Source organism: Gobius niger (assembly GCF_951799975.1).
Source record: "Gobius niger genome assembly, chromosome: 18".
Lineage (NCBI taxonomy): Eukaryota > Metazoa > Chordata > Actinopteri > Gobiiformes > Gobiidae > Gobius > Gobius niger.
Genome location: NC_136869.1, coordinates 20940414 through 20968253, shown reverse-complemented (window position 1 = coordinate 20968253; position 27840 = coordinate 20940414). Strand labels below are relative to the sequence as shown.

General features: G+C 44.4%; 1 protein-coding gene across 1 annotated transcript; it reads left to right on the top strand.

Annotated features, from left to right (window-relative positions):
• Positions 1 to 1109: 1109 nt before the first annotated feature.
• Positions 1110 to 26991, top strand: LOC306977822 (tubulin alpha-1C chain-like; the record flags this gene model as incomplete). Its single annotated transcript, XM_079576263.1, has 4 exons — positions 1110 to 1409; positions 24121 to 24343; positions 24480 to 24628; positions 26041 to 26991. 4 exons carry the CDS (start codon positions 1110 to 1112, stop codon positions 26989 to 26991), a joined length of 1623 nt encoding a protein of 540 aa, XP_079432389.1.
• Positions 26992 to 27840: the final 849 nt, after the last annotated feature.

The following is a 27840-nucleotide window of genomic DNA, read 5'->3' as shown; positions in this document are numbered from 1 at the left end:
GGCTCCAGCGCAATATTTCTCCTTTCCACTGCTTATTCTAGTTTTTTCAATTCTTGCTTTTTACATTGTGATTCCCCCGTCCCGCAAATATTTCTATAATTATGCCATTTATACTGATGATGGACTGTTAGTCCCAACTTCCGGACACATAATCTTGGACATATTTCGGATGTGAGGGGTTGGAATATATGAGAATAAAAATATCTATTCCCTTAGAGCAGCCCCTCTCAAAGTCCAGTGCATCTCCCAAACATGGACACAAAAACTCCCAATTCACCAGCACAAACATCACCAAATTTCTGACTCCTAACCGAGCAAGTTTATATAAAAAAAACAATCTTGGAGAGCACAGGAAACCCGGTCTAAGCCTCTATACGTTTGTCCCCTATATCCCAGCGTCTCCGTGCAGTCGTGTGGAAAAACCCAGCCGCTCTTTCTCCATTGCCTCATTGGTTACTGTCAGCATTCAGACGTCCACACTTTGACCTTACATTGTACAATCCTTCATTTCTCTGTCAGCTCTGGCACCGCTGCCCCCACTGCGGTTTACCTGAGCACATACCGCATGTGCACGCCTGAAAGGGCCGCATTTATGTGCCGTCGACTTTGGGGACAGAAGTTTGGCTCGGAAAAAGGATAAATGATTGTATTTAATGTCCGTTTTCAAAAAAAGGCACCGGTTTGGCTTGAGTTGGCGGATTTCACTCTCGTTTCATGCCATTGGGTATTAACATGGCTGCGAAGGGACGTTTTGTGGTCAGATAGATGATGGCCTTGTGCTGTATGAATCTGAACGTACTGGTATGAATATAATGTTGTCTGCAGCAATCAGACATCCGCTAGAATCCACTAACAATGATGATGTTTCTTTAGATGGCCTGCATTACATCATTGACCAAATCCTTTCTCCAACTTCAACTTCAATCCCGACTCGATCACGAAACGTTGGCCGTCAACATCAGGTCGTCTTGTGCGGTTCTAAAACTGACCCAGTGACCCTTGATTTCTCTGCATCGTCCCTCCTATGCTCTAGATTTAGCATTAGCCCCTGGAGAGATGAGCTCATGGCTGGACAGGAGCACCCTCTCTCCTGACGCGACCATCCCGCCATGCCTAACTGCTGCCTTCTGCTGCGGAGAAGGAAAAGCCCCTGGCAGCAGCCTCCCTGTCTGGTCCCGCGCCTCCATTATCTTCTGCTATCAAGTGTCCCGGGCTGGAGCGGGGCCGGAGCGGAGGATTACAAGCGAACAGAGCCTTGTTGTGTGGAGGCGTCAGGGCTGGAGATTCTGTCTGCGCCCACACCCTCCACGGCTGCCCCTCAGACGACCCGACACAGAGGAGGGGAAGTGACCCATCGCCACTCAGGTGTTCAAGCACCTTCTACCTCGCACCGGAGTTCACCCACTTTGGTAGGATGGATTTCAAGATGCGAGATGGGCCGAAGAGGTAAAGGACAAAGCTGATAATCAAGCGTAGCAACTGGACCAATGTGAAGTCAGGTTGATCGGGTCATTACTTCGTGAGGGCTCTGTGGAGAGAATCTGAAAGTTGACTGAAGGTGGCAGGTACTAGGCTTGAATTTGTTTGTCACTTTAAAGCTGTGGAGCCTGACTCGTCCTGTTCTCAAACCATGAAAGCACGAGGTAGATGAGGTTCTGAATTGATTTTATGCATGGTTTACGCTAATACATACATGTCTGAAGGTGTGGCTGCCATTTTGGAGAGCTCTAGCAAGTGTCGTGTCAAACTATGCATCTCCACTGTCACTGAAGGCAAGATGCAACATCCAAATATAGAGCATCACCTGCAGATGGGCAGAGCTGATACGCAAAGAAAACTGATGATGAGAACCTTACAAACTGCCTGGAGAGTTGCTGACAGCACTTTATTTCGGTGGTTTCTTTATCGTTAACATATATGATGAGTAACGGTCATTTAGCCGTTGAGCTAGGAAGACAATAATTTGTATCTGAAGTAAAATTTCAAAAGGTCTATATATCTCAGCAGGGAAGCCTTTTACACCATACAAAGAAATAAATGAGATCTTTCACAAGTAGGGCTGTCACGGTATGAAAATTTTACCTCACGGTTATTGTGGCCCAAATTATCACGGTTTTCGGTATTATCGCGGTATTTTTTTAAAATGTGTCTTAATATGTTCAGAAAGCATTGATAGTCCTACACAAATTGAAATTGTTTCAAAAAAGTTTAACAGTGCTTGTTACATAAAAAAATACAGACAAAGCCTTTTCACATCAAAGTAAAGGAACTATAACGATGTGTTGTTGATGTTTCGAGGGTTTTACATGGACTATTTATAGCGTCAGAAACGAAGATAAACCGTCTATATCAGGAACATTGTTGTTGTCCTTCCAGTGAGCTTTCACTTTGCAGATTTGGGAAATACCATCATTATTAAATTCATAAAACTGCGGCGAGAGTGAATCTATTGCAATCTGCCACCGGGAGCCCCGTAACGCATTGTGCCATCGTGCGGAGGTATCCGCGACATGTTTATGTACTGGTGGTGGCGCTGCAGCCGCACTATGAGGCGACTCGTTACATTCTCCCTCAACCCAAAGTCCCACATCAGCATTTCAGCTAAAACGCTAATGTTAACTTACTGCTATAGAGCTGTGGGAGACGGTCACGCAGGAGAGTCAGAGGTTCGAAGTATTGCTGCATTTGGAGACACTTTTTCCTGCACGCTCCGCAAACTGAACTCTGAGGCTGATAGATCCTGCGCGTTGTCGTGTCGGACATGATTCCAGCTTCGAGAAAGTTTTGTTTGAGTTGCAAACAACAACGTGCGCATGCGCGGAAACTGCAGCAGATGAGACGGTGGCTGGTGAGGCTCACCGTGCCTACACCGCGGGTGCGGTTATTCACCGAGATAATAATAAAAACACAAAACAAGACGGTCATTTTCACCGTCAAAATTTTTACCGGGGTTTACCGCAACACCGGTTACCGTGACATCCCTATTCACAAGTTCTACAGTACATTATATTCCTCCGAGACTCAACCAAACCAAGAACATATACGAGCCTTCCTTAACAACATCAATTTACCAACACTCACTCGAAACCAAATATCGAGCTTGGATACACCCATCACAGAAACAGAACTTAGTGCTGCTCTAAAACACATGCCCAATAATAAATCCCCCGGTCCCGACGGCTTCCCTGCTGAGTTCTATAAACACTTTTGGTCTATTATATCTCCACTATTCATGCGTACGGTCCAGGAATCCAAACAAAATTCCAAACTCCCAATACACATCTCTGCCATTATATCACTCCTCCTCAAACCCAATAAAGACCCAACACTGCCCTCCAGCTATAGGCCTATTTCCCTCATCAACGCAGACACAAAAATCATTGCCAAAACACTCGCACTTCGCTTAGAGAAGGTAATCCCAACAATCATTCACCCTGATCAACTGGACGACTGGACCTTCCTGTTTGCTGCTCTGGGGAGGTTTGGCTTCGGGGAGTCATTCATTGATTGGATAAGAATTCTCTACACATCACCTACCGCCACAGTTGTCACAAATGGTCTTATATCACGGCCCTTTACCTTACACCGTGGGAACCGCCAGGGATGCTCACTCTCACCATTACTGTTTTTAGTCTCCATCGAACCACTCGCCGCAGCAATACGTCAAAACAACCAAATCAAAGGAATCCACACACAAAACGATGAACACAAAATCAGCCTCTATGCAGACGATGTTCTCTTGTTTTTGCAAGGTCTATACATTCATGAATGAGTTCGAACAAGGCTTTGAGCTCACCTGATTGTGGTCGATGGGTGGACAACAGCTGAAAACATCTGGATCGTTCATAATTTACAATGATTGGTGGCTAAAGCTAACGGCTGTAGGGAAAAAACATTGAGCAGACTCTGAAAAGTCTCCAGCACTAGCCTTCTAGCTACCTGTCCGCAAACGCCGCTTCTCCTTTTTAGTTCTATGTTAAAAACGCCTCCAAGGGCAAGCTCTGAACCTCACTCCAAACATCTAGCCTTGGACAGAACATGTGACAGAGGTCAGAGCTGAGCATAGATTTGAGCTGCAGATGTGCTTATCGCGTCGATGCTAAATGCTAACGTCTTGAGCAGCTTAAACACTGGCTCAGGCTTAGGCTCTGTTGACATGACAAACTGTAACATTCACAGAGAAAGGTTTTGGAAGCAGAACTTTGGTAAATCCCGCTGTAGCTGGACTGATAGCGCTGCTAAGTCTTGGCCTCGTAAACATAACCACATGCTGCTTTGTTTAAAAACGTGCTCTCTGGGGAAATCTCTTTATCGTCTTGAGCAATGATGACGATCACATGCAAAATGCTACTGTCAATAAGTTTCCTTTTCATCTGGGGTAGAGATATTGTTGCATGTTGTAGTACAGGATAATTTCCATTGTGGTCTTCAAAATGGCAGCATTAACTACTGACATGGCCTAAAGTGGAGTTTGCATGACGACTGTTTTAGTGAAAACATCCATCGACTCGCTCTGACCAGGACTTGACACGAGCGAACTACGCCAAAGAACTGCAGGGGAACGGGATACTGGCTGTGACTCCATGTTTTGGCCGACATCTCCAGACTCCGTGCCAGTGTCTACGGTTCCAGTTTATAACAGGGCTGCGTTGCCAGGTCCAAAAATTTCCCAGGGCTTTCCGATTGCAGCCCAAAACGTGAGAAAAAGGACACTCAACCGGAAACCCTTTGAACTTCCAACAAGTTACGTGGTTGACCTATGACACAGATCAGACTTTTGGAACAAGCCGTGTTTTCAAGTGGTTCAAAGAGTGGCATAAAATGAAAGTGTCTTGCTCAAGGACACAATGGGGGCGGCAGATGTTCTCCTCTTTCAGCCGAACGAAGGTGCCCTGTTTCGTGAACTGTGACTGAACTTGTTGTAAGAGGCTGGAAATGTTAGAAAAACACGCCGCCCCCTCCGTTGGTGAAGCTCTGCCCACTTCTCCCGAAAGCCCCGCCCACCGCCTTCATCTCGATCCACGGGCCGCTCACTTTCCACACGAATCAGGCAGGTCCAAAGGAAAGGAGAAGGGAGGGAGAGGAGTTCTCGCACTGGCTTTTTAGAGGTCGTTGGAGGGTAAAGTCGACCACTATGGACATGGTTGGTTGTTTACTGGCTTATGTTACACTTTTATTTGCACATATCATCGAAAACAAGTTATTTTTTGAGCTTTTAGCCATGTCGTTAACATTGCTCTCTCATCAAAAAGCAATCTGTGCATGCTGGATTGGATTGCATCATAGAAGGAACTGTCCGTAAACCTTCTCTAGGGCTTCTCAGATCCATGTTTGCAAGCAGTTTGTCAAAGAGAAGACAAACTGTGCTTTGCTAGAATTTCCACTGAACAGAAATATATCTTTGCTCCCATTTTTCATGTGCTGAACTTTTTCAATATACACAACAGACCCATTTCTCTCAATCATTCTTCATAACTGGGACTAAATCTGTGTTGGTGAGCACTCCTGCTGAGAGAGTCAGCAATAAAGCCCAATAAAGCGAGACATTTCAGGCGAATAGAGGAAAAAATGATATTTAGAGTTGTCAATTTGAAACTTTTGCTGAACATTACTGATATGAATATGAGAAAACAAATGTACTGCAAGTTTTTTTCCATGTAATTCTATATTTTCATTTAAAAAAATCTATATATATATAAAAAAAGAGCATTTTGTGCACAAAAATGGACAAAATTGAAAAACTCAGCGAGAAAATCTACTGACGGATTGAGCCAGAATGAAATGTATGGCTTAATTTTGTTGACGTATGAGCAACAAAGATTTTTTCAGAGGGGATTTTGGATCGTGTTTAGTTTTTGAAAATGTGGCTTTGTTTTTTTGGGGTAGCTTCATAGCTGAATAAACGCTGGGAATATTAAAAATGTCCCCCCAGAAGTCCTCACTAACCGGTTTAGACTCATTAGTGAACAGCATTAGAGAATAATGAGTCTATTGTGTGCATGAAAATGCTGTTTTCGTAAACAGTCAGGGTGTGTGGCAGGTACTTTTAGTGAGAAACAGCATGACAGCAGCTACAGCTTTGACACTCGTTTTGCTTGCCTAATCCTATCACTGACATCAATGGCTTTACAGAAAAATCCATGAAAAGTTGGGAGGTTATCAAGTTACCTCAAACTGATCTAAGAAATAAGTAAAAGTGACTCTCTAGTACAGGGGTGGCCAACCAGTCAGAGACCAAGAGCCGAAATTTTCAACCTTGATCCTGTGAAGAGCCACAAAGGCACCGACCATTAGCGAGATTCCGGGGCGGTCGTTTACTGTGATTAAATAGAATGTGACCGTTTTATTTAATCACAATAAACTATAACTTTATGCCTTTTTCTTTCTTTTTTTAAATAATTGTGTTAGATTGAATGGTTTTACTCCTCAACAAGATTGAAATACATGTATATTAAATGACATTTTGTGCTTTCAGCTCTGACTGAGACAGAATTAGATTATTGTTATTTATTTATTTATTTTAATGCTGGGGTGTGTTTGTATGTGGGGCCCTGCCCACTGAGCCCCCTTCTCTGATTCGCCCCTGGCCTGTGCGCTCAGTGCCTGCAGCTTCGTCCTGACTGGACTGTGCAGAGAACGCACTCTAGGCTGCATAAAGTTCATGAACTTTAACCAGGAGCCTCTGGAGGATCTGAGAGTCTGTTTTAAGTTGCATCTGTTACAGTCTCTGTCACATGTGAAAGAAAAGTCACGACTTTGCGTATTTCCGCGATACGCAATGTCGCGCTTCGCATCATACGCTTCAAAAGAGCTCCGCTTTTTTCCATTTCCTAATTTTGATCTTTTTCTGTGAATATGTGGCCAAATTACATCAAATAAAGAGTAGCTGATCAGAAATCTGAAAAGCACAGAAGCTAATCCTAGTGCCACGATCTGCCCGCCTGTTGTTTAACCTACATCCCGCTTTGAGTGAGGCTGCACGGGCACCTTTTACACGCCGCATCGAAAAGGAGGGAGATACAGACTCTCATTCATGTAGAGATGGAAACAGGGTCTGTAGGACTATGGTTGGATTTTTGGTCAAAGACTGTTACAGTTTATGGGAAATATTTACCAATTATTTTGCAAAGAGCCGCATTGTATTAAACATCTCCAATCATGCAAAGAGCCGCACTCTGATTGGCCAAGAGCCGCATGCGGCTCGAGAGCCGCGGGTTGGCCACCCCTGCTCTAGTACAAAACACTGGCTTTTTATCCAGCCTAAACAAAGCAGATATGTGACAAAAACAAAATCTCTCTTTCCTTTGTGCGGTCGTCTCTATGTGCCATTGCCCAGCAGATATCCATCCATATTCAAGCGACTGTCTTAAAGGTTACAAATCATTCCAATGGCCAGAACCTGCGCTTATTTACAGCGAAAGGCCCGTTGCAAACACCGAAATATGGGACGACCCCTATAGTGCCCGTCTCAACCACAAGGCCATCATGCCGAGTAAAAACCGACCATTTTCCTTCTTTCACAATGAATAAACAGGTGAATCCCACACCTACGCGGAGACACAACAATTAGTGGCATGAGAACAATGGAGACGCTCCTGTCTGCTGCTCAGTGGGTCTGATGACACATCACTGACTCCCACACATCCAGCCAACAATAGGGCTATGTCCCGGGCCATGTCGGGCTGGATAAGTGGCAGACCGGAGTGACGGGGAAAATAGGAAAAAAATCCCCATGGACTTTTATCATGTCTGCAGAGCACGGCGGATCGACTTTGAAAGAATAATAAGGCGTTCTATTGTCTGCCTCTCGGTGGTGGGGCGAGGTGTGTCTGTGTCTGTGGCGGTGCGAGCGAGCGAGCGCCATGACACCTTCTTTCTCACGGAGCTACCTGTGCCCATAATGGACGTAATTGCGGTCAGTACAAAAGATCTCAAATCCATCGGCCGCCCTGTGTTTGCAGACAATTGTCCATTCAGTGAAGCCGCACCGACTGGGAGGGATTAACTGATCAAGGTTCGGGAAAAGGAAATGCGTTGGAGATACGTACATGCCCCTGGCCTGGACGGTTACCATGGCACCACTTTACCTGCATTACCCATATTTATACGTGAGACAGTGACTCTTACAAGACAGCAAGGGGTTTGGTGAAGCTTTCTCTCATCCATGAAGCGTCATCACTAATGCTCTTTCATCAGCCGGCGGGATAATAGTGACCCAGTAGGAGGAGTATGACTTGTTATGGTACCACCCATCTTTATCCTTAAAGGAATAGGCCATCGTTTTTCCATACTGAGATATGTTCTTACCTTAGCTTTGACGAGTTCTTTAGGACCTGTCTGATCTTCCCCCGTGCCTTCAGTCACGTAAACACAGCGCAGACGGCGTTAGCATTTAGCCTCTCCCTCTCTCCACTATAGCTCCAAAACAGGTCAAGATAGAAGCTACCAAGCTCTAATAATACCAGGAGTAGTTCGAAATCCGCGCAGTAATCTTCACTTTACTGTGCGGATGCCAAGTTACTCCTGGTATTATTACGCCTTACAATATAGTTCCCCCTTTTATCCGCTTAGAAAATCCACATTGTTTAATTTTGTGTGATTATGCTTTGTAGTGGAACACTTCACGTAACCATATTTAAATAGGGAAAACGTGGAAGAGCTTGGTAGCTTCTATCTTGACCTGTTTTGGAGCTATAGTGGAGAGAGGGAGAGGCTAAATGCTAACGCCGTCTGTTCTGTGTTTACGTGACTGAAGGCACGGGTGAAGACCAGACAGGTCCTAAAGAACTCGTCAAAGCTAAGGTAAGAACATATCTCAGTATGTAAAAACGCTGGCCTATTCCTTTAAGGATAAAGATGGGTGGTACCATAACAAGTCATACTCCTCCTACTGGGTCACTATTATCCCGCCTGCTGATGAAAGAGCATTAGTGATGACGCTTCATGGATGAGAGAAAGCTTCACCAAACCCCTTGCTGTTGTGGTGGCCTAACGGTGGCCTATTCCTTTAAACTGCTGCAATCAACTTCTAATAGCTTTTTTTTTTTTTTTGCACGTTGGCCTTAGAAAAACCCATATCGGGTGACCTCCATTAGATATATTTTTTATATATTTCTATGATTGAAACCTCTAATACATGTTTATTCACTATACACTATTTGAGAGATTAAAAAAAAATACCGCATAAATGTAGAAACAAATATGAGCCTTTGCTGTGAGAGGCTCAGCTCCCCTAAGACACGACTGTAACTATACCGGGAGTGGGGACGTCTCCAGCTCGTCTCCATGGAGATGTGACTAAAGTCAGCAGAATTTGAGATTTATATAGGTAAGGTCCTCATCCAGATCCATTCTTTGATTACCCGCTGCAAAAACAGTATGTTATATTCTGGCATTGGGAGCATGTTTTGCACTGATGGCATGAGTAGTCCAAAATGTCACGCAGTGCGCCTTTAAATATCGGCCATGCCAACCCCCGTCATATCAGACCCCAAAAATCCATATTGGTCGGGCCCGAATGAAGACGCATGCACAATCATGAAACACGTGCACAGCAGTTGTATATCAGAGGGAAGCCGCCTTTGACGTGAACATTCTCTCATTTTAGCGCGAGATCAATAATGCAGAAGGATCAGCCTCGTGCAAAAGCTCAACCCCTTAACTCCCACCTGAACCGAGCACATTTTCTCCAGTTTGGCTTTACCCCAGTCCAAAAGCTTCTGGGAAAAAGGTGTGAAAATAGCGACAAAACTGAGACGAAAACGATGATGGAAATGTGACAAAAAAGTGAAAAAACTTAGACAAAAAAACGGACAAAAAATGGACAAAAATGGACAAAAAATGGACAAAAAATGGACCAAAAAAAATTATGAAAAAGTGACAAAAATTGACAAAAAATTGACAAATGATGAAAAAGTGGCAAAAATGTCACAAAAATTGACCAAAAAATGACCAAAAATGGACAAAAAATGGACAAAAAAAAATTATGAAAAGTGACAAAAATTGACAAAAAATTTACAAAAAAATGACAAAAAATTGACCAAAAAAGTGACAGAAAGTGACAAAAAATGATGAAAATTGTACAAAAAATTGACGAAAAAATTAATAAAAAGTGGCAAAAATGTCACAAAAAAATTACAAAAAAAGGACAAAAAAATTACAAAAAAATTACAAACAAATTACGAAAAAATTACAAAAAAATTACAAAAAAATTACAAAAAAATTGCAAAAAAATTACAAAAAAATTACGAAACATGTGACAAAAAATTTACTATGAAACAAAAAAAAATACAAAAAAGTTACAAAAATTAGTTGAAAACCCCCCCCCAAAAATTACGTGAGGAAAAATATCCATTTAGATTTAGATTTGGGTTAAAGCTGAACTGGAGAAAATGCTCTCGGTTCAGGCGGGAGTTAAGAGGTTAAAAACTCTACTTTCTGACACAAAACAAACACAAGTCTCGAGCACTTTCTGTTCCAAATGTGTGAGCGAAAGTCGCCGATGTTATTGGGGATTGGCCCACACAGTCACATGTGTTCTGGATCAACTTTCCTTTGCAATAATTGATTTTCCCACTTTTGCACATTAGCTTTGAAAGTAGACACTTGGAACACATACACTAATGTCTTTGTGTTATTGTTTTCTAATACACTTGAGTACACATTTGTTTGAATTCATTCTTCTGTTGCAATTTCCCTTTCCTTTTGTTGAGCAGTGCTTTTAGTCGTGGTCTGCTCTTTTTCAGTGACTCCATGTCCCGGGTTGCCGTCAGCTTTGGGTGTAGCTGCAGAAAGTCCAGAGTTCAGGGTCACCACAGCTCGTGCACTGTCGAGCAGCCGTTTCGGGAGGAAAAACAACAAGCAAAAATCTCATTTCCGTGTCAAGGCGCTTGACCCAAATCGGTCCCGAAGAGCGTTACATGATCCGCGCCACCTCCCTGTTGGCGCCCGGGTGGCACACAGCGGGACAGGAAGTGTTCTGTCAATTCAAACGCTCATTTCCTGCGCGGCGGAGGGCCCTAAATGGCATTTTCTGGGAATGTTGTTTAGGCAAAAAATAAAGAGGTCGTAATGCAAACACCCCGCTTCACTTAATCATATTAAGATCATTTCTGTCCAAACAGTTTAGTCAAATAAACACTTCACTGGCGGGGGGAGCGGCTGCAGGATGTATTTAAGAATACTTAACCATCTCTGTTGGAAGTGCATAAGGGTTTAAAGGTTCACAACACAAGTAACCCTCACATGACAATAAACATGGCATTGGCTAAAACTTAAAGGGTAAGTGTATAAATATTGTTTTTATCTATAACAAAAGCATAGTTGATTTATTCACAATTGCAAAAAGCATTTCACAAGATGTAAAAGTATTTCATAAATAAGTCTACTTTTTGGTTATCCAATAAAAAAACAGAATGAGCCTGACAATTATTGCTGCCAGATCCTATGTTTCAAAACACTTTGGAATTAAAGGGGCCTCCTCACTTCCACACTCAGCTCTTGGCCCCAGTCAAGTCCTGATTAGTGCTAGTAGTTAAAGCTTACTGACTCACACTCAGGAGGTTCTTAGCGTTCAAATGGGGAACGGCAGGTTCTTATATAGTCAAACTAAGCAGTAGCGATTCATGACCGACTAGCTCTTTTTGTTTGACCTTTATTTAACCAGGAAAGTCCATCTGAGATTAAGAATCTCTTTCACAGAGGAGTCCTGTCTCCAGAGGGGAACCTATTGTACATGTTTTGAAGTTCGAAAAAGTCAATTTTACCCAGAACGTCCCAGAACGAACACAAGAATCAGCCTGACAGTGGAGCAGGCCACACAAATGAAAGCTTTTTGCACTAAAGTCAAAATCAAATGCACTAAAAATGATTTGTCAGACAGTTGCAGCGTCATTTTTATTAGTTGTGGCACAAGATTTGATTCACAAACATCAAAGCGTAAATTTCAGTCCCAACATTACCGTTTTCATTACCCCCATTGGGAATTGCCTGCAGCTGCACACATGCGTTTCAGTCATGCATATTTAAAGTGCTATGGAGCCTTTTGAGGACCTTTTTTTATTAAAAGGATATATTACGTTTTGTATTCAATTCTATTATTCTGAATTGCGTGAAAGTAAATCACTTTTGAATATGGGGTAGACACTTGTAAGCTTTCTTGCTTCAGCCTAGTCCTTTTTGAGTTGTCATTTTGTGTAGTGATGTAAATAAAGAATGTAAATTGCTCAAATAAACTACTACTACTACTACTACTACTGTAATTTTTTAAGAGCAGATGCTTTGCTTCAGGTCTAGTTGCCGAAACGTTGTACTACGCTTAAAATAAATCTCACTTTTGGGAAGATTGACAGTGTGCGGGAGATTCCTTTTTCTAAGATGATTTATATTTTAAATCATCTGCCTTTAGTCAATCACATCTTAGACATTGTGAGCGATTTGCCTGGCGTTATTAAACTCTTTTGAACGGCTCTTTCAAATGAACGTATCCCAAAGAATCGGCTATCCGAAAAGAGCCATGAATCCCATCACTATTAAGCAGCTAAAGCAACGCAGGTTCAGCTGTAACTGTAGGATATTAATATTCATAGCTTTAAAACGACAGTTACATGGACAGTAACTATGGTTCTATGAATTCCGGATCCCTGGCAGACAATGGCGGACAGAAGGGATGAAATAGAACTGATATGCCCAAATCATTTTCCTCAGAGAGCTGAACTGGCTTGGTATTAGCCACGTGTATTGCATTAAAATAAATCAATTGAAACTAAACGTCCTAGCTCCAACAGTGTGCAGAATATCTCTCCCCGCTCTTTATGCTGTACTGTCCCGCATGTCCAAAAAAAGAAATTGAATGCAAACCATTGTGTGATGTTTATTTCTTATTTTTTTCAATTCAGAAATGGTGCTGGGAAAAATAGTTGGCTTTGTTTTCATTATTATCCGTATCCTGTTACAAACTGTTACCAACTTTGGGTGCTGGTCGTTCTCAAGCTGCTGGCTGGATATACTGTATCAATAACTTGGAAATACAAAATCGAAACTAAACCTTGACTAAACCCGGCCTAAATGTAGTGTTTGTGAAGCCTGCACCACAGTCAGGGAACCACATACACGGAGTCGAAGCAGACGGCGTGTGGAAAGCGGTGCATAAATCACTCCGTTTTGTGGTTACATTACGCTCCAGTCCTCTGCCTCTCAAAAAAAAGTTAAAAAAAACATGTTTTTCCGACCCAGTCCCACCGATAACTTCACCAAACACGCTCCGCCACAATGTCCTCATGACGGATCCCCCCGCCTGGACCTCTGCTTCTCCTCCATCACCTCCGTCCGCCGCGCTCTTACGTCAGCGCTGATGTGACGCTGAGCAAACGGCCTCTCGACATATGGATACCACCCAGGAGCCGGGGGCGCTCCTCCCCGAGGCGCTCCTCCTCTCGGCCCCATCTGGAACGAGGACGGGCCTGGGCTTTATTTACCAACCGTTACACGTAATGAGGGGAAAGTATCGGGAAAGCAGAGGCGGTGATGATGGAGGAGGAGAGGGGAGGTTTAACGCAGTCCATTTGTTCGGGGAAGTGTTTCATTGACTATTGTTCCGCTGGGGCAGGTTTGGTCTAAGATATGGCGGATCCGAGATGGAGGAATTTGCAGAGAGTGATCGGTGGGAGATGAGTGAGATACGGTCGCCAGCTGCAGCGTTCAGAAGGTGATGATCACAAACCAGAAATACGTACTCGAGTGAAGTCTGCAGTCTGGTGACATCCACTGCACTTAGTCCTGGTTCGATCTTGTCCTAGTCCTGGCTGTTGGGACTTGGTGAAAAGTTTGAGAACCACACGGTAAAGATATACTTCAGTGTCCCTGTAGAGAAATGTAATTCTCCAACTTGCTAACCCTGGCTAGCCCATCCTTCAAAACCGCTGGGGAAACCTGTCAGAAGCAGTGGGTAGTGTATAAGATCTATAAGACCACTTGAAAAATGGTCACAACCAAAAGTTAAATTTTGCATGGTTGGAACTTAAAGCAGTACTGAGTAACTCGTGCCCCTGGAGGCCATAAGCGCAACTGCAGGAGTCGTAGCAAGTTGCGATTTTTTTTTACTTTATAAATTGTCCGTGACAGAAAAGGCGAAGGGAGAGAGGGATATTGTACATCCAATTACACAAACCCGCAGCTAGCTTTGCCCGTTAGCCTGTTAGCTTCTTCTTCGTGATTCCATTAGTGTGTATTGGTGCCTCCCGGCCCGGTGGCAGTCAAGTTTCAAATGTGGTTTTCTGGCCAGAGACACCAGGGGAGATGAAAGACCCCCAATCATCCCGTTAACACTTGTATTACCCCCACAGGGACTACGGAAAGGATTTATTAAGGTAAACAAGTTTCTTAGTACTGCTTTAACAAGGTTCCAAGCTCCAACGTCCTGATGGCAAAGGCAAAAAAATAGATAAACAAAAATGCATGTTTGGGTTGTTGAGCTGCAGTAACGGCCTTCATGCGTTAAGATCCAACCATGCAAACATTTGATCTGAACCTAACTTTAGAATGAGCCGATTGTGCATTATGGATTGTGGAAAACCAAAGCAGTCGGAGGAGCCACAACAAGACAGAGGAACAGAGACACACAGGAAGATTCAACTGGCCCTGGAGTCGAACCTGGGACCTTTTATTGGCAACTATTTGACATATCTCCATGGTAACGCAAAGGACAGTCAGCACCATATTGGGGGATACGAGCTTTCTATGGACTTAAAGCAGGCAGAAACTGACCAGAATCTCACTTTTAGAGATTAAACCAAACTGCCTTTTTGTCCAGCAAGCACTTCCACACACACTGAAAATTTCAGGCGGCCGTTTTCCCATCATGCACAGGGCCAAGTAGCCTCTGCAGTTGCTCTTGGAGACCCCGCTGACCCAGACGGCAGCTCTTGTTTTGGTCCCGCGAGATTTCCATGCTGCGTTTGATGGTTCGGTGATACTCAACCAATCCTTTTTTTATTTTTTTTATTTCAAGAGTTCTGCATCCGTCTGACCAGCTCTTAACATTTTTTGACGAGAGTTTGATCTCTTTCCTTTCCTCTGGCGCTGCTTTGGCCACATTGCACTGACGGACATCACCTGGGACGCTCCAATCCAACAGTCTTTCACTTTGACACAGTTCGGAGTTTGAAAAGGTGAAGAAAAATAACAATAGGGTCGAAAAAGTCACTTGCGTAACAACTGTGCACGCAGTGTAAACAGGGAAGTATTCTTTAAATAAACATAGCTTTTGTAGTAAAAACAAAATCTCATTAGAACGTGTTTACCTCTTTGGACACAGCTCATTGTTTATGAAATATTTCCAAGAGAAATCACACTGAGCGAAGCACAGTGTGATCTTTTTTATTTCCTAACCATCATCATCTCTTCATGTTTGCAGCATGGGCGTCTTTACTGGCCCCTCTCCTCTGCCCCGGTCAGAACAAGCCCAAACCCACTGATGAGTCACCAATGTTGAGGTCCAGGACACACACACACACACACACACACACACTGAGGGGGAGAGCAGGGGAACCAGGCCCGGGCCCAGGCAGGGAGCAGTCAGGATGTGTGTGGGATGGACACGGAGGAAGCACAGATCAGCATGACGTTCCAACACCGCATCTCCCAGAGCTGCAGGCCCTTGGAAAGCTGCAAACACACCACCAACATCATCACAAGCTCCACGAAGAGGGTCACAGAGGGTCACAACTTAGTGGAGTCGAGCAGAGAAAGTGCCACGGTTCCCTGGTACCGCTGTGCCCCAATGGAACTCAACCATCCGGCCCACGTGGAAACAGGGTTCGGTTTCGGAGTTTAAAGAGAAGGTAGAATGCTTTTTCCAAAACGCACTTTGTTGGTTAGAAAATGTGATTTTGATCCAAAACAGCTGAAAACAAAAAAATCCATTTGTTTCACTTCCTGGTCCTCTGAGCGAGTTAGAATAAGCTCCTCCCACTCCTTCACTGTGCAGTTGCTTCAATAAGGGGACACATAGGACCTTTTTTGTTGCTGTGGCCGCAGTGCTAAAAACAGCCACAGGAGAAGATTCCCTGGAGGAAACCTGGCGAAGATGTGAATGAAAATAGTTTAATATCTTCCCACTTTGTTCCCTCCTGCATCTCTCCCAGATATATAACAATATCCAACAATATTGTGCGGTTGGTTTGAGTTTCTGTCCAGTGATCATGTCATGGTAAAATCCCCTTGAAAACATGTTTGTAATCCAGTGTGTTCTTTACTGCTTCAGAAGTTTATTGAAGCGTATAATTCTTCTGAGCCGAATGCCTGGGCTCGAGAAAAGGCATTTCAAACCACAGCTGCTGCTTGTCCTAAAGCTTTTAGGAGCAGTTGTGCTCTTTTCAGATGGTTCTTTCGTTTCACTTGTGTCTTTATGATGTACTGGAGGTGAGGTTCTGTTGCTCCAAATACGATGGTCTGTGTCATTTTTTTTTCTTGACTGCTGTACTACTCCTCGACTCCTTCCTCCCAGTGGTGCCATGCCATTGGTCCGACGTCTCATTATTCTGAAAATGTACCATTGAGCAGATGTGCCATTGGTCCGACATCTCTAACCCAGTTGTGTTGTGGATCAGAGAGCCATATGCAACCACAGGCCCTCACCTTAAGGTCAGTGGACTCTTGCCTGAACCTAATTTTATTTTTCAACTCCTACTTAATGGGACATTTTCGGAATAATGAGACGTCGGCCTCCAGAGTCACTGAGCTTTAACTGGTGGAGGCGGGACGGGCCCTAATCAGGACATGAATACGAGCGATCGCGATGTCGTCACATCCGTTGGCCGCGGTAGGCATTTTACGCTTTCATATTTGATAAAAATTGCATTAAAATCCTTTGATCGGCAAAAACAATGTCCAGAAACAGGGCATTGCTTCTCTTGCGCTGTAACAGATCTATCATTTTATAAAACCGAGTTAGAGGCCTGTATGCATCAGCTGTTGCCGACCATGCACCAAAACATCCGGCGGAAATTGCGGAAGTAAACAATAACAGCGATCGTATTGGGACAGGTGCCACAATGCAAAGAAGAGAAGGATGTCTAGAGAAGTGAATTATAAAAGGAATCGTTCAGTAATGTTGACTTGCCAAGTAAAAAAAATACATAAATCCGCTTGTGGAATCAGTGATGAGGCGGAAAAGCTTTATGACGATGCAGCCGCTACGGTTTGAAATGCCTTTCCCGAGCCCAGGCATTCGGATCAGAGGAATTCTACGCTTCAATAAACATATGAAAACACGGACACAATAAAAAAAACACACACACTCGATTACAAATGTGTTTTAAACGGGATTTTATCATGACTCGAGGTACTGCCCACTAAAACATTTTGAAATAATATCCGGGAGAGGCCGGAGGGAAGGCAGTGCCAGGTTTGCGTCAAGTGTCAGAGAAAGGTATTAAAACTATTCCACTGTCACCAAAGCACAAGCAAAAGAATCAGGAAACTACTTTCACTCACAGCTTTCAGCGACCGCAAACTCAGAGGGTTTCAGCAGAGCGAGCGACTAATTGTAGCTAATTGTTGGATGCATTGTGTAAAGTCTGTAGACAAAGGATTATTGCGGCTGCCGGAGGTTGCCAGTTTGATGCCAGGTCATGTGGCGCTTAATGACATTGCCCGAAGGTGAAAACTGCAGATCTTTTCAGACGGGGCACAACATAAAGGCACCTCCTCTAACTCAAATCTGCATGGCGACACCACTCAGATCCATATAACTGCACTCTCTCTCCTCTCCCTCTTTCGAAAGCCGCCTCTACCCAAAGTGGACAGTGAGCGTAGACCAGTTTCGCATGGGAAAAAAATATGAAACGTTGGAGCGGTTTTGAAGATTCCTATGAGTCACGTTCCCAGGCCGGGCTCCCTCTCTCTCGCCACAGAGCGCTGCAAACACAAAGACGGGCCTCTTTACGATGGAAAGCTCAGTTTTATGTGGATAACACTTCAGGAGTCGGCCCATTGTTTGCGCAGAGATGTGGGCTCGCTGCTGCAGTGCCGCCAGAACCTTTTTTTTCTTCTTCTTCGTCTTCATGAAATAATGCGGACTGTTTTGCTGTTGGATTCTGTTACAGTACTTTGCGGTCGCTGGATGCAGGAAATATAAAATCGGGTTAAAGCTACTCTTTACAGAAATAGCCGCGAGGGCAGAAAGTATGACGTTCAACAAAGGGTTCTCATCAAGCGCAGTTGTAATCGAGTATTGTTTTTCAGTTTTTTTTATTTATGGCAGACTCGCAGGGGGATAAAAACATCAAAGACGTCAGCAAATTCTAACTTTTAGGTGTTTTTTATCTGGAGCTCATGATCATCAAAAATAAGGCAAATATAATACAACAGTGCTGACCAAAATGTCTTCAAGGTCTTCCTTCCTGACGCTGTGATTTCGCTATTGTGTGTTTTAAGAAGTTGAAGCATTGTGGAGTGAAAAGATGCGGTTTCTTGATAATGCATCTTTATGGGTTGCACATGCAGCTGATGAACAGAGTGAAAACAAGGTCAAAACCTCCAGCTCGTGCTGACCGTGATCCAGGCTGAAAACCTGGAGATTGGCCTCCAGGAACTGCCGCGGTCGTCCCTGCTTCAGCCAGGTGGTATGAGACACTGGATACATTCAGAAATCTGCGTCCTTTTGTACTTAAATTATTGTATTCAGTATGTTCTTGTACTTCAGTAAACAATTTGAGTGCTTTCCCACCATCGGTTGAAGGACGGGACGGATGTCGATGACACGTTTCCCTGCCCCTACAAGGAAAAAAAAAAGTCTGGGAGAGTCAGAAGTTGCAATAAAAACAGCAACATTTTTATTAATGTGAACAATGGAGCAAGTGAGAAAGATGAAATGAAATGAAGCTCCAAATGTTTCATTTTCATCTTTTACATTTTGAAAAACAAGTAAAGAAGGCCAGTGCAAATGCTAGGAACCTGCAAAGTAGTCCCCAATATGGCTTCAAACCATAGACTGTATATTAATGTCTTCTGCTCACTCCTCCCCGTTTACCATAATGACTACGGCCGTGGGGGAATTCATGGCAAATTTACAGACTCCCCCTCCCCAACTCTGACGAAGCATGTTCCTAAAAAGGACATACGGGCGGGATCTTCACTGTAGACTCTGCCCTTGCGTGACATGTAGCTTGCTAATGCTAACAGTCCGACCCTCATTAAGTACGAGATTTCAAAAATTCTTCTTACGAAAACCAGCCTGGTTTCTTAAATTGTGACTAACCCAGCGTTATCTCAGGAGGAATATCTAGCCTAGTCTAGTGTTGAAAAAATTGAAACCAGGCGTTAAAGTTGTTTTTAAGGTGTCTAAACTCCAATGCTTTTCAATGGGGCACTAGCGGCGATATGGAGGTACTACAGCAATGGCGGCCCCCAGTGTCGTGGGCATAAAGCAGAGCAGCCAGCGCCCATTGCTTCAAACTCTTTTCTATAGGCAAAGTCTGTCAATTCAAATTTGAGGGATTCCTTCCAGAACTAAGAGATTTCTAGCCTGTCATGCACGGACTGATCCATCAACAGATCTTCCCTGGTGTTTAGGTCAGGAGACTTTGAATGAGACCACAGAGAAACCTTCAGACTGCACCTCTTGATGTCGTCCATCATGCATTTCGAGCTGTGTTTGAGATCATTACCGTTTGTAGAAGCCACCCGCTATTTGACTTCACACTTGTTCATAGATGGTGTCGCGTTTTCCTCCAGAAATTGTTGGAACTGTATTGAATCCATTCTTCGTTCTATACCCATGAAATGTTCCCTGTGCCACTGTCTGCAATACAACCCCAAAAGGATGATGGATGGCCATGAAGCTTAAGAGTTGGGATAGATGTTCTTTTCATGACGTTTGCTCATTCCGGCCACAATGTTCTCGTATGTTTCTTGCACTGTGCTGGCATTTGTAAAGGAGGCCTGCCTCAGCTGCTTTATCTCAGCCCCCAGAGTTCATTGGACACAGTAGCTGCAGATCAGAGCAACCTCCGACTAATTTGTCGAACGAGGAAACGGTGGGTCTTCTTGTCATTGTGAGCGCGGCTTTTGCTGTGGAGCCTGGTTTATGAGGGAAACAGCCAGGGATAATATCTAGCACATGAGCGGTAATAGGGCCCCATACAGACAAACAAACCTCTTCCACATGTGTGATTTTACACAGCTAGCACCCACAACTCGCCGCCTGTGCGATTTAGAAGAGAACTTTATAGGCAAATGGAAAAGTCAAGCGTACAATTATTTCTGAAAGGTCCTGCAGTGCTTCTGTGTACTTTTTTAAATTGCTTTTGTATACGTGAAAGATCCTGTACGCAGAGTTGTGGAGGAGTTGGTTTTTCAAACCCAAGTCACCCCCCGGTCCTCGTTGTTCGAGCCTTTCAAATGAAAGCAAACTGTAAAGTGCAGAAGTGCAGGTCATGTGAGGTTGAATTAGAGTCGTCGCCATGAACAGTTCAAACAAAATTAATGACTGAATGAAACAGAATGCAACTCCAGGTGGATGATGGAACATGGGACCCTTGAAGTCCACCCATCCATCCATCCATCCATCCATCCATCCATCCATCCATCCATCCATCCATCCATCCATCCACCCACCCACCCACCCATCCATCCATCCATCCATCCATCATGAACAAGACCCTTAACAAGACCTTGAGATTCTTGAACTCCTCCACTTGAGGCAAGGACTCCCCACCGACCTGAAGAGGGGAAGCACCTTTTTCCGGTGGAGAACCATGGCCTCGGATTTGGAGTTGCTGATCCTCATCCCGGCCGCTACACACTCGGCTGCAAACCGCCCCAGAGCTGCTGGAGGTCCGGATTTGTTGAAGCCAACAGAACAACATTGACCTTTGAAGCCACACTGTGGAGCTGTCCAGGTCGTACGTTGCTACTGTTGTAAAACTCATAAGATAAATAAATATGCCAGTGATGTGAATAACATTAAAGGTGCATTATGCTATTTTCTTTTTATATTTGTGCGTATTTGACCTTGTAGTGGCCCAGCGGCTGTATGAGTGGTCAGCATGGCGGCTTTACTTTCCATCACAGTGGTCTCTACAACGCTCCAGGATCAATTGTTTGGAAGGTTTTCACTGCTGACGGACCTTCTCACCAGAAAACCAACAAAACAATTGATCCTGGAGAGTTGCAGAGACCACTGTGATGAGAAGTAAAAGCGCCATGCTGACCACTCATTCAGCTCTGGGCCACTACAAGGTCAAATACGCACAGATATCACTTTTGTTTCTCACATAAAAAGTTGCATAATGCACCTTTAAAGGCATATTTTATTGTCCCCGTAAGGAAATGTGTCCCCCATCCTCCGATGCCACTGGGGCAACAGGTATGGAGCAGTGAACGACCACACTGCAGCGCCCAGGGACCCATATCCAGATGTGGGGCCAGGTTGATGGTCAGTATCACCTGGCTGGAGGATTCGCCCATTTTTTCAGCAATAGGGGAAACGGGAGCACCCGAAAGAAACCATTGCGCCTGGATTCCCTATTCATTTGTATTGTGATAGAACGTTCCATTTTAACTGCTTCGACGGCTAAAATATTGAACATATTTGTGGGAACAGGCTCAGATAGATGGTCTGTAACTATCAACAGCAAAACAGCTGCATCTCCATGGAGAGCTGGTGATGTGTCAGGTCTGTGGACGCAGATGCTTTTGGTGGTATTTTTCCACCAACAAAAGCTCCTGTAACAAAAAAAGCCTGTATTTCAGCGCAGTTATTGGGTGAAAATGTTCCACAGTGCGGCTTTAAGTGGAGCAACACAGTAGCAGTGTTTGTGAGGGGAAAATAGGGGGCATAAACCTATTTACGAGAGGTGGAAATAAGCAGTGGAAAGTCGGGCAGAGAAGAGGAGCAGTTCCGCGGTCACGCACACACATGAGGGGTGGACGGAGCGGGGACACCACAGCACCAGGCTCCATCGCCGGGACAATGGAGCGCGTCTCTGGCCTGTAATTCTCTGGAGCTGTGGAGGAGTGTGCCAAGCCGCGCTGACGTGTGCAAAAGCCAGCGCACCACCGCAGACTTCCCCTCTCTATAGGCCCCGGATATAAGTAGAACAGGACGTGTGTGTAGCAGTATACGGAGTGTTGGTGAGAGATGACAACATGGCACTGCACATTGTACGCAGAAAACAATTACCGCACATTTCATTTCTTAAGCTTTGGAGACATTTCATGAAACAGAGGAAAGAAACTGGCAACTTTTGAGCAACAAAATGTGGTCAATTCATGCCAAAACTGCTGCCGAATATGTTTTCGACAATAATTCTGGTATTTTCAATGAACTTATGCAGTAAAGGTTGTTGAGAAATGTCATCATTTTCTAAGAAATGTAGATTGAATGCTTTTTAATGACATTTAAGGCCTTGATTATGGCATAATTCCATTAATGCTTTTCAATGCCCCGCGGAAACCCTATATTAAGACCTGGAGATGGTCCTTTGGTGCTGCACTCACTCACTCTGATGTCATTGCACTGTACAAACACTACTGAAGCATACCATAATACCAGTACCAGAGTCTGGTGCTCTGTCTACATGGCCCAAAACAGCAAAGGTAAATAGGCCTGCTTATTTATTGTCACAGCCTTCAATATAACGTCACGTAGCATGTTTTGAATTAAATCTGAAGGACTGTATATCTAGATTTAATTTGATTACAGCATGCGCCCAAAGAATGAGATCAGCCGACGTCCTGAAGGGCCAGGTTATTATTTAATGGATTTCGTCTTCCCTGATGGCACGGGCATAAAGATGACAATGCCAGGATTCATCAGGCTCACATAGTGAAAGAGTGGCTCAGGGAGCATGCGGCAGAACTTTCACAAACGGATTGGACATCAGTCCAAATGTTGACTCCACTGAGAATCTTTAGGATGTGCTGAGGAAGGCTTAGCACAGTGGTCACACTCTCCCATCATCAATTCAAGATCTTAGTGAAAAATGAATGAAACACCGGATCTTTGGACATTGTAAAAGCTTATTGCCACCGCGAATGGTCAAATCAAAGCTAAAGACGTCCACTAGCAAGACACCACTAACTACTCATAGAAAATAGAAATAAAATAGACAGAAACATCAGATGTCTCCATCCATCCATTTTGTTCCGCTTCATCCCGGGTCGCGGGGGCAGCAGTCTCAGCAGAGATGCCCAGACTTCCCGATCCACACACACCTCCTCCAGCTGTTCTGGGGGGACCCCGAGGCGACACCAGGCCAGCTCGGAGACATAGTCCCAGTGTACCCTGCCTTCCACGAGTTGGGAGTTCCACATCAGTTTCCTATTGAAGGTAATTTCACACAATGACCAAAAGCAGCGGCAAATATGTTTTTATATTAAGTATTTGTCAACATATTTCCTCTTTAGCACAGCTTTCATAACACAGAACACGCTGATCACGTTACCATGGGGATGGTGCTACAGTCATGTGACCAGTCATTCATGGCTGGTCTGTATTCTTTTGAAACTGTGGGGAAGGGAAATTGGTTTTGTGGGAGGGGGTTTGACTCTGGGGTTGTTTTATACAAAGAACTGTCCAATAAGAGCGGATCATGAGTGTCCTGCACTGTGGGATCCCTCACAGCACAGTGAGTCTCTACAAACTAACATGTTTATGAAGAATGTCGATGTAGCGTAGCAGTCTGCTCTGTCTGACCACAGTCCTTCTGGTGCACATTTATAGGTTAGCATTTGTGATTGTGTCATAAAATATATTATTGATGTGATTATTAAAGGCCCTGGGTGCATTTGTAATATGTCAGTGCTTATAAGCACAACTTTCAGGGAGCAATGTCAGTTTATTAAAACTGATTTATCACAGCTGATCTCCATGGTAACACAGAACAGTCGATTTGTGAATAGTCGGCGGTTTTCCATGTACTTAAAGTCAACAGAAACTGATCAGTATCTATCTAATAATTAGACCATGTCCTTCCACACACACTGACAGTTTCAAACATGTCCTTTCCCTTTCCCTTCCCTGCACTTTTCAACAGCATATTGCTTTATATGTGTGCTGTGAAGTGACTTTTCTAGCTTGTATTGTCTGTCTGAACCTTTTCTCGTGTTCTTCCACAGAGGGAGTGCATCTCGCTGCACGTGGGCCAGGCGGGCGTCCAGATCGGGAACTCCTGCTGGGAGCTGTACTGTTTGGAGCACGGTATCCAGCGGGACGGTCAGATGCCCTCCCAAAGCGTCCACAACCCAGACGACATGTCCTTCCACACCTTCTTCAGTGAGACCGGGACGGGCAAGCAGGTGCCCCGGGGAGTGCTGGTGGACCTGGAGCCCACTGTAGTTGGTAAGGCTGGCTTTAAAGGAGGGGAAGTTCTATTTTACATGTCTGCTTTAAGTTTGAGTGAACACCAAGTCGTTTCTGCATAGCCTTAGGTCTATCAAGTGCTTGTTCATTTGATAAAGTGTGTGGTGTCCTGCAGATGAAATACGAACAGGGGCGTACCGTCAGCTGTACCACCCAGATCAGCTCATATCAGGGAAGGAGGACGCGGCCAACAACTACGCTCGCGGACACTACACCATTGGAGGCGAGATGATCGAGAGAGTCATGGACAGGGTCCGTATACTGGTGAGTGCGCTGTTTCAGATTGCTTTTACCACTTTTAGACAACATAACTACAGGGGTAACTTGGGATGTTTTAGAACTTTGTTGTGATTGGCCAAAACAAGCTGCTCTCTTCAACAATTTGAACAGACTTGTTCCTTATTGATATAACTGTGCTAATGTTATTTACACTAACATTAGCACATATTAGTCTGTTATGTTTCTGGGCTGCATTTCTGGGTTTGACATTTTCTGCTGATTGGATCACCTCGTTTAAGCTCAGTCACAGCTCAGTCCCAAAAAGTAGCAAAAGATCATAAACATGAACATGTTTCACTAGAACCAAAGACTCAAGTTACAAATCTAGAGGTAATCATGGACTCAGACCTGAATTTTAAATCAATCAGTCAATTATATCAGCAGCCTATTACCATCTAAAACACACTGATATAAAAACACAGTATCTAAACCAGACTTGGAGAGATTAATTAATGCGTTTGTCTCCAGTCTATTTTCTTAGTTTAGTATAGTTAATAGTCTCTAGACTGTTGTACTGGCCTGCTCACATGGCCTCTCTAAATGAGCTGTTAAACAGCTGCAGCTCATCCAACAAAGTGCTGCTGCTCGAGTCCTGACCAGAACCAGGAAATACGACCACATTAGTCCAGTGCTCCGGTCTCTGCACTGGCTTCCTGTCGCTCAGAGAATAGGCTTTAAAATATCTCTGCTACAAGTCTCTTCATGGTCGGACACCACAAATATATAGCTGACATGTTATAGGCCGTAGGAACCACCTCAGGCCTTGAGATCCTCAGGGAGGGGTCTCCTGGTGGTTCCTAGCGTCACGACTAAACACGGTGAGGCTGCGTTTCAGTTTCATGCAGCAAAGGTCTGGAGCAGTCTCTATGAGGACGTTAGACAGGCCTCAACTCTGACTCAGTCCAGACTGAATGCATGCCTATTTACTGCTGCCAATAGCAATTTAATGTATTATAACTAATGCATTTTAATGAATAATAATGTGATTGTTTTTATTGTCATTGTTGTATATTTAGGTTTGGTGTTGTTGACATTGAGTTGTCTCTGACATGAAATGTGCTTCATAAATAAACTGGCACTAGAGCCAACTTGGCTCTTTTGAGCCCAGACTAAACTCAACTCAAGACTAAACTTAATGCCTAAAACGATCTGTTTGTTTACATTTTGAAGATCCTCCAGACCTCCATACTGTGTATCGTTCTGATAGAATCAGCCAAAATACAGTATGTCAATTTACTTGAAATATTACTTTGGTGACTGACTTTAAGGTGAACGTCACACAAGGTAAAAAATAGTTGGAGAATCCTGGCCGGGAATGTGTTAATGCTTTGAGTCTCCATTGACAGGTTCAGTGTCTTGACTGATCTTTTAAATCTCCATTTTGTTGATTCTCACAGAGCGAGCAGTGCACGGCTCTCCAGGGCTTCCTCATCTTCCACAGCTTCGGTGGCGGCACCGGCTCAGGCTTCACCTCTCTCCTCATGGAGAACCTGGCCACCGATTACAGCAAGCAGACCAAGATCCAGTTCGCCATCTACCCCTCCCCGCAGCTCTCCACCGCCGTCGTCGAGCCCTACAACTCCATCCTCATCACCAACAGCACCATGGACGTCTCCGACTGCACCTTCATCATGGACAATGAGGCGCTCTACGACATCTGCCACCGCAACCTCAACATCACACGGCCCATGTACTTCAACCTGAACCGGCTGCTGAGCCAGCTCGTCTCCAACATCACCGCCTCGCTGCGGTTCAGCGGCGCTTTGAACGTCAACTTGTTGGACTTGCAGACCAACCTGGTGCCGTTTCCTCGCATCCATTTCCCGCTGACCGCCATGGCGCCCGTGATGTCTTCGGAAAGGGCTTACCACGAGCAGCTGACCGTGAATGAAATCACAAAAGCTGTCTTCCAGCCGGCCAGCCACATGGTGAAGTGCGACCCGCGGCGCGGCAAGTACATGTCCTGCTGCATGCTGTACCGCGGCGACGTGGTGCCCAAGGAGGTGAACTCGGCGGTGGCTAGCATCAAGGCCAAGCGCATGTTGAACTTCGTCGACTGGTGCCCCACTGGGTTTAAGGTGGGGATCACGTATCAGCCGCCCACAGTGGTGCCGGGGGGAGACCTGGCCAAAGTGCGCCGAGCGGTTTGTTTGTTGACTAACAATACAGCCATAGTGGAGGCCTGGACCAGACTGAACAAGAAGTTTGATTTGATGTACGCCAAGAGGGCCTTCGTGCACTGGTACGTAGGGGAGGGGATGGAGGAGGGCGAGTTCTCGGAGGCCAGGGAGAACATGGCGACGCTGGAGAGGGACTACGAAGAGGTGGCCAGTGACACTATGGAGTAAGGATCAAGCGCCAAATAAATTTTGAACGCTACAAAATACATGTGTGTATGTTTACATGTTTAGAATTGTAGTTTGGGTGTGAGGACTTCTTCATGGAACTCCCATTTTGTAACTATGTTATGGGATGTATGTGTTATTGTTATGCAATATTCAATTCAATTCGCTTCATTGTCAATAGGCTCTGTGCACAGAATGTTCCATATAATAACAGTAACAGGATTCTAGATGAAGGTTCTTGAGTCATTGTCTCTGCTCTGTAGTAGAAGTGTAGGATGTTTTGCCGAGCTTGTCCCGGTCAGACCCTCTTTATCCAGGGCTTAGATTCAGTGGGTGTTTCAACTGTTTTGTGAGCAAAAGAGGTCAGAAAGCTGTTTATAAGCTGGTTTTGGTTGGGCGTCTTAACTGTTTAAAGCAGACAAATCTAAAAAAAACCTCTGTATCAGAGCCCATCACTGGCTGACCTCTGGCTGACTTCTGGCTGGACGTGTGTCATGTGTCTGGGCTCATAAGACCCGACCCCCTCCCCCGTACGGGCACACAGAGGACAGGACTGTTAATCCTAATGGAGAAAACCACCAACTCATTAGTTTTATAGATGGACGAAGGTGGATAATGTCCTTTTTTTATTATTATTATTATTATTCTGCCCCTGTGCCAAGAGAGTGAGTGCTCTCCAATTTATTCATAACTATAAATCACACATCAGAAATGTACTGTAGATAATAAACATTTAACTAAATAATAATATAATTGCTTTTTCTCATAATTCTAAACATGTGGACAATGATCTCTCAGACAATACCCAAAAGGAATCGTGAAATCATGTTCCAGCGTTTATCATCTGTACAT